This window comes from Phalaenopsis equestris, unplaced genomic scaffold (assembly GCF_001263595.1).
Source record: "Phalaenopsis equestris unplaced genomic scaffold, ASM126359v1 Scaffold219149, whole genome shotgun sequence".
Taxonomy (NCBI): domain Eukaryota; kingdom Viridiplantae; phylum Streptophyta; class Magnoliopsida; order Asparagales; family Orchidaceae; genus Phalaenopsis; species Phalaenopsis equestris.
In genome coordinates, this window is record NW_018237541.1 from 37,911 (window position 1) to 48,486 (window position 10,576).

The 10,576-nt window shown below is 35.4% G+C and overlaps 2 protein-coding genes across 2 annotated transcripts in view; one reads left to right on the top strand and one right to left on the bottom strand.

Moving 5' to 3' along the window:
- Positions 1-594, top strand: part of LOC110037391 (cation/H(+) antiporter 15-like) — an 8,652-nt gene extending 8,058 nt beyond the window's left edge. The window contains 1 exon segment of the mRNA XM_020742032.1: positions 14-594. Coding sequence (XP_020597691.1) covers positions 14-510 — 497 coding nt within the window. The 3' untranslated portion in view covers positions 511-594.
- A 3,854-nt stretch (positions 595-4,448) lies between these two features.
- Positions 4,449-7,770, bottom strand: LOC110037414 (zinc finger CCCH domain-containing protein 23-like). The gene is given in 10 exon segments (XM_020742060.1): positions 4,449-4,960; positions 5,068-5,119; positions 5,223-5,444; positions 5,600-5,684; positions 5,781-5,966; positions 6,066-6,154; positions 6,253-6,438; positions 6,517-6,696; positions 6,779-6,944; positions 6,947-7,770. Coding segments are annotated over 9 exon segments (1,530 nt in total). The 5' UTR covers positions 7,329-7,770; the 3' UTR covers positions 4,449-4,960; positions 5,068-5,085.
- Between the last annotated feature and the right edge of the window lie 2,806 nt (positions 7,771-10,576).

The window sequence follows — 10,576 nt, forward strand, 5'->3', positions numbered from 1 at the left end:
CCCGCCCCCGCCCCCCGCCCCGACTCCCTCACGGTCCTCCGCGTCGTCGGACCGAACAGCTCGGAAGGAGAATCATCCATGGCCGACGACGAGTGCGTGACGGAGTTCCGGCTCCGGTACGTGAGCGATGAATCCGTGATCTACGCGGAAACGGAGGCTTCGACGGCGGAGGACACGGTGGCGGCGCTGAGATCTCTGGTGAACGGGAGGCACGATTTGTACATTGTGGGGAAGGGGAGCGGGGTGGGATCGCCGTTGACTGCCGGTTTGACCGACTGGAGTGAGTGTCCGGAGCTGGGGCCGATCGGGGACCTGCTCGCTTCGCCGGACTTTGGGGTTCCGGTGACGTCGGTGCTGGTGGTGCAGCAGTGTTTGCCGGCGGTGATGGGGGGCTCGGAAACGGGGTTGGAGAAGACAACGATGGGCGGTTCATCGAGGGGGAGGTTTGCGATGATGACGGCGGAGAAGGCCACGTACAGGACCAGAAGCATGGCTTCACGCCGGACATGAGGAAGATGGGTAAAATAACAGTTTTTGGGGGTATTCCTATGTATTTACATATATATAATGCCTATATTTTTATTTTTTACATTTATACCATCTAAGATTTACATGATTTATATCATCGTTTTGACCTTTTTGAAAAATAAATGCGAATTTTCATGCATGGATGAGATGGTATTTATGTAATATTTGGTTTTAGGGGTTGGGTATGTGAATAGATAAAATTTGAAGTGGATGAATGTAAATGTTCTAAGATATTTTGTGGAATTTGCATTGTACAGGAATGTGTATTTGTATTAGTATGTTCTTGGTCAATTTTCGTTAAATTTTATTTTCTTTTTTATTGGTATAATTTTGGATTAGTGTAATACATATTTTCTAGCCAATCTTAATTATATATATATATATATAGTCATGATAAAGAAATTTAATGAAAAATAAAATTTATTTGATAAATGTAACAACATTAGTGATGTGTGTATCATGACACTTTCAAAGCTTCAATGCTCGATTAAATATTTCGTGCGTATAGATAAGTAGGGGTGTAAACGAATCGATCACGAACGAACAAAGCTTGTGTTCGTGTTTGGTTCGTTTAAAATTTAGTTTGTTTGAAATAAGCTCGTGTTCGTTTCTTAACGAACGAGCCGAACACGAACCGAACACGACTTATATTATATAAATATACAATATCTATATTAGTATATTACTACTATAGTATATTAATATATTATTATTATTATTTTATTATATATTATAATTTATAAAATTTAATGTTTTAGAATATAATAAATTTTTTATATATAATTATTTTATATTATTTTATATTTCAAACAATAACGATTCGAACACGAACGAACGCATCACTGTTCGTGTTTGGTTCGTTTAACTAACCGAACGAAAAAAATTTGTTCGCGTTTATCTCGTTTACCTATCGAACGAATCGAACACAAACTCATTGACGAACCGAACACAAACTGTTCGCGAACAACGAGCTTTTTTGACAGCCCTATAGATAAGTGTAGATAAATACAAATTTATTTATATTATAATGATATTATTGTGGTGAATGACATCACGTATAACCACAATACCACCAATCCTCACATACAATGACACGCATAATATTCTGTCCCAATGTTCACACTTTACAAGCATTATTTCTTAACAAAAAGATTTTATGTTATTTCTGACCGGCAATTTTAGCGAAACTTTTGGATGAAAAAGCTAAAATGAACAGAAGATATATGATATATGACGTGTTGAATCTTTTTAGAATGTCGGGTCATGGACTCTCCATGTGTTCACATAACACGTAGAAAACTATGCAAGGAGGGGATATGTGCTCGAAAACTGAACAATATGTTATTCATGAAAAAGGCTTTAAAAATTCCCCTCCACCTTGCATCTCTCTCTTATCTATTTATACATGTTAAGAAAATATTAAAAGATGAGTCATAGTGTCTAAAATATGTTCACGATGTCTTGATGATAAGATTGGGATATAGATGTCATACGACTCAAAAATGAGGTTGTGACATATGCCAGTTCTTGATGTTGGTATTGACTTTTTCATTTTTTTTAAATACCAAGGATTATCAATAAGGCTTGTGATGAATCTAATTGATCAGTTTGTTAGGGCAATTCGATTGCTTGAAAAATCTGATAAGTTGATTTACTTAGGGTCGGCTCGACAATTGAAGCAAGAAAGTTCACATTGGTGAGTGTAATCAGCGGGCCACCTTAGGAGATCATTTCAGTGATGGTTGTATCTTATCACTAAATGAACTTATCACGCCATTGAGGCCTATTTGACATGTGTTTTGTCCCACAAAATATGATTTTTACTATACAATATGCTCGTGTGAGTTATCTTAGAAGAACATTCAAATCATGATTGTATCTCTTGTGTAGATGGGCTTATCGGACCCATGAGGTCCACAAGACTCGTGTTTTGGCCACCAAAAACTAATTTTTGGTATACAATATGCTTGCATGAGTTATCCTCACTTGATACAATAGCCCATAAAAAAAAAAATTTCACTTGATAATAACTTAATTATATATTTATATATACTATAGTTTTTATGAAACTTTTAAATAATGGTTGTAGTTATAAATAACTCACATTTGACTTATAAATTTTAATCTTTGTTTTCCACACTTATGGTTCTTTAGACTTCTTATCAAAATAAAGATTCAATAAAAATATGCTTTACATAGACTTCTTATCAAAATAAAGATTCAATAAAAATATGCTTTACATCTATCATATAGGATGAATCTTTTGAGAAGAAATTATCTCATAAAATTGATCATCTTCATTTCAAATTCAATTTTATGATAATGTTAATTGTTATTTTAATAGTTTTATTTTTTCACTTTTGCTCTTTGTGTTACCCAATGTTTAGTAAGATATCAGTTTGTATTGTAATATTTGAACTTATGGCTTTTTGGGATATTGAATCTATTATTTTTTTTTCATGTATGAGTTACTCAAATTAGATCGGTTCTGTTATAAACATCACAACAATACATGAACAGACAAGTCTTTTTATCATAAATAGCTTTAGCACAACTGTAAAAGACAAAAAACACATGGCTTCTCCGCATCAGCTTCTGCGCAGTAGTTTTTTAATAAGGTCAGTTGCCCCAAACAAACCTCTAAATTAATCTGAAGCTACAAATTAATTGTTTGAGTACTAGGCTTCGGTTGCTTAGCTTTAGCTTTCTTTTAGAGATGAAGTGAAAGAAGGTACAAATCTTCAATGTTTGCATATTTTAAATAATTTACTAAAAAAATTATATTGATTTTAGATTATTTCTGACATGCAACTTTGGCGAAAGTTTTGGTTAAAAAGTTCAAATAAACAGAAAATAGATGATATATAATGTGTTGAATCTTTTAGAATATGGAGTATTGTATAATCCGCAGGTTCACATAGCCCAAAAAAACCTATGCAAGGAGGGCAAAGAAGATAACGATGTGAGCTCCGAAACTGAACTACATGTTCCTCTTGAAAAGTCCTCTATTTATACATTTTAAGAAAATATTAAAATTTGAGTCGTAGTGTCTAAAATATTTCCACGATGTCTCCATGATAAGATTGTGACGTAGATGTCAGATGGTTCATAAATGAGGATGTGTCATATATTAATCCTTTATATCAATCTTGACATTTTTCATTTTGTCAATTCTGAAGATCACTACTGTGGTGAACTAAGCGGATGAATTTGATTGATCAATTCGCTAGATTAATTTGACAGCCAAGCTAATCATATTAGCCAATTTACTTGATTAGTCAGCTAGGTTAATCTAACAAGTCAGCTCGACAGTCATTATAGGACAATCGTCACAACGGCGATGAGATCGACAGGCCACCTTAACATATCTTTCTGATGATGGTTATATCTTATCACTAGATGAGCCTATCAGGCCTCCTATTCTTACGAGTAGACAGGTTTATCATGCCCACAAGGCCTGCCCACGAGGCCTGCTAGACGTGTTTTCACCCACAATATCTAATTTTTGGTAAAAAAATATGCTTGTATGAGTTATTCTCACTCGATTCAATCAACCTTAAGAAAATCTTTCACTTGATAATACTTAGTTGTATATTTTTATATTCTATAGTTTATAAGTAACTTTTAAATAATATTTGTATTTATAAATAAACAACCTTGTTGACTCTTTATAAATAACTTTAAAAATGAAGATTTACATTAAGTGTCAATATAATCTCCTCTATTTTAATCTAGAGTTTATAAAAATATTAAAGTAATCTCAAATACTATTTAAATATAGATTGAAATAGTTTATATGAAAGATTATTAGAGCTCAATTTTAAAATAATCATAAATTATTTTAATACTTTTATAGACATTTAGACTAAAAAGATAATATAAATAATGAGAGACTATTTTGACATCCTACTCAATTTAAATTAATCAACATATATGCCAAATGAGGTCACTTGTTTTTGACATAAATGAGATTGGTTACATTAAGACCAGTCCTTATAAGTACTTGATTGCCAGACTTCCACTTCTTTCTTATGAATCTCAGTATTTTATGGATTTCAGTTCCTACAGAGGAAATACAAACATGAAAGGAGACTAAAACTTAATTGAGTAAGAAGAAAGAGATCTAAGCTAGTTCTTCTGCTGCTCTCTCTCTCTTTCTCTCTAGTTTCTTCTTCTGTGTTGATATCTGTAATTCCCTATTCAGCTGTACTGATCTACTTCTAATGGCATTCACAGCCGTATGATTCATTGGAGAAGCCTCTGATTGATTTCATCAATTTTCTTCTGCTTCCTCCATCACTCTCAATCATGGCTTTTCACTAAAATGCTATAAAAATTAAAACTTTAAGAGAAACAAAGAAAGACGACTGTTGGACATTCTGCAACTTGCTAACTATTCTCTTTTCCTAACTGTTCCATTTTCTTTTTTCCCCTGCGAGAGATTTAGAAAAATATTTATGAGGTTGGATATCAGAAACAATGGCATGGAAAGGTTTTTGAATGATTTCTGATGTGAAAAAAAAGTGAAAAAATTCTCACTTTTATAGCTTCCATGCGTTACAGACCAACTGCTCCGGGGCCGGAGGAGAACCTGAAGCGAGAAAACATCCAAAGATGAGATTTTTAATCTTCGGTAAGAACATATTTTCACAGATTTTAAACTCTCATGAAACATATTTTCTTTTTTTGCCAACCTGGGCATCTGAAAGAAGCAAGATTTGAAGGAAGCCATGGTTTCCAATGCAGAATTTGCAGGCAGTAAAGTGGAGGTAAACAGAGAAGAGGACGAAGAAGAAGAAGCAGTCGAACCACCGGCGTCGGCCTCAGAGACCAAAGAAGAGTAATCGCCTCCGTCGCCGGCGGCAGCCAACTTGGTCGGCGACGCAAACGGACTGTCTGGGAGATTGTGCTCCGCCCTGTTAAAAAACCTCATTAGCCTTCCAAAAAGGAAAAAAAAAAGCTCAAACTTTAGAGCATTTAGTGCTGCAAAAAGAAGAAAAACAAAACGGGTGGATGGAAAAGGAACCATTCATTTAATCAAATAATCAACTAATCTTACAAAAGGAACCACCTTTCTTGGAAATCTCCATCTTTTTTGGGACTCGTCTCCTCCATGTCTGCAAGAGCATCTACAACCCCAAGCACCGAACTTTTATCTATTTACAGTAAAAACAGAATCCACATTAACTTCTCCGTTTCAGTCTCATTAATTACTTCCACCACAGAGCAAAACAACAACAACTAATCACCACCTTCTTCCAAAGTGGTTTTAATCGGAAATGATGAAGAGTTCATATCGATCCGCTTCAGATCGAGAAGCTGGAGACCCATGAACCGCCTTTGCTGAAGCTCAATAGCTTGCTGCAGCTCTCTCTGTTCTTCAAGCTTTCTGCGCAGAAGAATATCCTGGTTGTTGCTCGAATAAAGCATTCTTGATCCTGAAATCAAACTCAAAAATTAATACGATAAACTTGAAAAACGTAGAGAGAGAGAGAGAGAGAGAGAGAGAGATTATGGCCTTATAAGTTATAACTCACCTAGCTGCTGAAAGTCAAATGGGTCTCTGGAATCCAGCCCAGTAGGAGTTGTACAACCAGAGAAATCTCCTCTATCACCCGGCTGCTTCCTAATCAATGAGAAAAGACGAGAACTTTGATAAGTAAAAAAAAAAAAAAAAAAAAAAAAAAATTTGCTTTAATGAGAGGAGCAAGTGAGACTGAGTGCCTGTTTTTGTCTGGAACTTTCCCCTTCTCTTTATAAGGTTTGACAAGAACTCGAGCATCGCAGACGAAGTGAGGATTACCCTTTGCAAGGATTAGCTTCACAGTCTCAGGGTAAAGAAAGGTGACGAACCCAAACATTCTCTTTTGCTGGTAGGGAATCCTCACATCCTGCACTGGTCCATAGATGCTGCAAAATCGAAACCAGGATGAGATTTTCATAACATTAACATGATAAAGATTTGATTTTTATGTCAAAAGAACCAACCTGAAGTAGTTGGAAACATCTTCCTCTCTGAAAGTGCTGTCCGCCGGAAAGGTTAAGTAAATCTGTCTTGAAACAGGGCTTGCCAGGCATGAAAAATCATTCCTTTCTACCTTCGGCCGGCCGATGAACTTATGTAGATCTTCTCCTCCCAGCATCAGAGCGGCGGGGGCCGCCACACCCCTATCAAAAATTTGGTTAAAACGTCAACGTTAACATCTAGAAGAAGAAGGGGAGCATGATTAGTTCAGGAAAAAGGTGTCACCTTTGACTATCGCTCCTCTGCTGTTGAAGCAGAAAGTTCATATTCATGCATTTCGGCGACGGCGGTAAAGGTCCGGTCGGCGAGTAAGGGAAACCGATCGAAGCAGAGGACATGAACCGCATGCTCTTCGATCGTTCGAGGGCGGCGGTGGCGGCGGCCACCGCCGCCGCCTAGCACCGTTCTTGCAGTATCCCCTCGCGAAGTAGAGACAAGGCTTCCATGGGTCGCCGGCGAAGCAGCGGTGAGCCCACCCAATGTCTTCGCCGGCTTGAAGCTGCAGTTGGTCGATGAGCTCGTCGCCGGCGGAGGGCGGCGACCATGAGGAAGGGGAAGGGATGGCGAGCGGCTGCGAGCGAGCGAGGAGTCCGAGGTCTCTCTGTGCCTTGAAAACCAGGGACTGGAGAAGGGATTCAGGACCGAAAGCAAGGCGAATCATCTCCTTCTCGCCGTGATCTTGGATTAGGAGAAGCCCCATGATCTTTGCGGCGTTCTCCGGATCCAAGTTCTGTATTCTGGAAAAAACGATTTTGGTTGCTTCATATGCATCCATGCCCGGAGGAGTTGCCAAAGTTCGCGCCTTTTTTGCTCTTCTTAGTGAAAAAAACAGAAGAAAAGAGTTGCTTAGTTTGCTTAAACAGCTGCGGCCATCCTATGATCTGCTTTCTGAAAGTAGATGTACAGTGCACCTTCTTTATTCGTTCGCATAGCTTCTTACTCCCTATTCTCTTTGTGGTGCGTGTCGCCGGAGAAGAAGAGAGTGGGAGGAGAGTGAAGCAAGATCTGGATCTCTTCAAATAGGTCACGTTTCCCTCTCTACACCTGAAACCTCGCCTCTTTACTTCTCTCTCCTCTCCCCCTGGAGTCAATGCCGCGCTTTTGCGCCCGCCCTCTTTCTCTCTCTATCTACAGTGCTAAATTCCTATTAGCTCAACATGATTAAAGCCAGAAGAGCTGCGTCGCCTTTACAGCCACTGCGTGGAGATGTCTCTGTTGTTCAAAATTATGACAGAGATTGCTGTAGCTTTTTATGTAGCCATCCTGTTTTACTAGTGATGCTAGTACAATGCCCGCTAAAAAGATTTCATTTTTTTAACATTTTTTCATATTGCATTGCCGGTCTTAATAAGAAGCGGTTATTGCGTGCGAAGAACGATCTAGAATTTCGTACGCTCTCTGCATGCAATAATTAGACCTAAATAAATAGGAGGTATTTCTTATTTATGAAAATTTTAGTGTAGCTTCTATAAGATGGGATTTGCATAATTGCATTCATGCTTTAAAATTTTGGAACATTTAGGTACATGATAGCTAATTCCTTTGCACATATATCTAAGGGCTAGATTTTACCTTTTTACATTTATATCCCTCAAAATTTTCATATCATATATAAAAGATCAAATTTTTAATATCATGTAAATAATATCACTACTTCAACTTTTACAAGATGAAATACATGAGAATTGAAGTTTTAAGTAATAGATATGTAAATGCCTTAGATTGATTGATATGTATGCAAGTCTTTCAAAATTTATTTGTAATTATTGAGAAAAGTGAAAAAATAGTACGTGAGTAGTTATATGGGGTTGGTTTAATCGCATAGTTTTAGAAATATCAAAATAATCTCTATGCTCTGTAAACTAGGGTAGAAATAATCTTATGGAGGCCTATTAGAGCTTAATTTTGAAATAAACAGAGATTATCTTGACATTTCTATAAAGTCTGGGACTAAAACTGTCTCATAGAAATTTTCATGGATTATTCTGACACTTTATCATATAATATATATTTAACATTTAAATGTTTTTATTTATTTTATAATTTTTTTTTTAATTATTGACCTTCTATATTAAAATATTTTTATAAGCTATATTTTTAGTGTTAGTCTTAATAGAAACTATTTTTTTTTCTCAATTTAATGCTCAAGGCAAAAGTTGAAAGACAATTATAGGCTCTTTACCTCTTTAAAGATCAACTTACATTTTAATTATATATTTAGCCCACAAAGCATTCTCCTACATGCATGATGTACCTATCAAGAATTAATCAACCATACATTCTCAAAAAATTAACTTTTTTGCATGAAGCAAATGGAGCATGTCATAAGAACAATAACTTAGTTAGGTTGGTAAATTTAAAAGCTTACCTAAATTAAGAATGATAAATGATGACTACTCACTAAGTTTAACTATATAAATCAATGAACATACACATCTAATTCAAATTCTACTTGAGAAAGTATATGTGCATCTCTATATATTCATGACATATATTAGGAAATTATTTAAGGTAGTAACTAAATAACTTATTTAAAAAGATATTATAAAATTAATTAAAGTAATATCTTAAGCATGAATAACATCTTCACTAAAATTATGTTTAAAAATATTTTTAAAAAATGATTTGATTGAGTGAATAAACCAAAAATGATGGAACATGATTAATTTAAATTATACATAGTACCCCATTATGCTAGGTCAAATTGAGAAAAATAATAAACCTAAAGACCATGTTTTATAAACAATATATCTTGTTCAAGCAAAGGAATGTCAATTATTTGTCTTGGCAAAAAATGCTACACAAACCATATTATTGAGAATGTAGGATGCTCCATTTATTTTGGTTCTTGGGACCATGTCTGAGTCCCCACTCCAATGGTTGGTTCTTTTATGGGGCACATAATTTATATATTTGAATTGGGTATCACCTTAGTCCCATCATGTTGGAGTGTGTTCATTATTATAAAAAATTCGTAGAAATTGTTGTCCCTGGGGGTAACAAATTTGAGCTATAAATCTTCATTGAATTATTTTTTTTATAAATCTAATCAATAGAGCATCAATTAGTCACATCAATGTTAAGATTTAAAAGGCGAAATAATTGGTTGTGAAATATTTAGTTGCCTCATTTAAGATACTAGCTTTAATTGCTATTAAAACATGATAAAACACAACTTTAGTGTTATGTATCATTTAATTAGAATGTCAGGCCCTTATGGCCTCTCTTTATAAAAACGCACCATGGATTTGAATATTCATTACAAAAATTTCTAAAAATTAGTAACTAATTATCTTGACAAACCATGAGTCTTGAAAATCAAGAGATGCGATTGGTAATACTTATTACTTTAACATTATAGGAGCTTACAAATATAACATATATCCTCTTGATTATAAGAAAAAATAGAGATGGCTCTTATGATTTTGCTCTAATGGTGAGATATCCTAGGTCATATTAGTGGATTAATTTTATTCCAATAATATATAATGGATATATTAATGCTAATTTAAGGTTTTGAACTTATATCTTCTAATGGTTGAGAGGTCACACAAGCAATATATGACAACTAAAGTATCAAGGAGTCTTCAGACCTAGGTTTTGCTGTTATGGTATTGTCGGCACTATTTTTGGTGTGGGGTTTGCCCGTAAGAAGCTGTCGGTCATCGGAATTGAAATCCCGTTGCCCGCTTCGGAAGGACGTTTTTAAAAAAAAATTAGTTTTGAAAAAGATGAAGTCAAACTGACCCCATAATTTTCATAGTTTAGATGAAAAAGCGCTTTACCTCAAATCCTATATCTATCCCGAAGGATGAACACAAAAATTGAGGGCAAGGTTCGATCAAATAAATTAAAGAAAGTTATGACATCCATTTGGTCTGCGAAACCAATGTATTGGCCGACAAATTCTCCTATTTAATATAAGAAATTAAATAGGGTTTATATTATGCTGGGTTCGGGAAAAGCTTCCTATAAGGTCAAGCCCCTGTAGTTAATTACATCATAGATAACTGAAGTTACCTA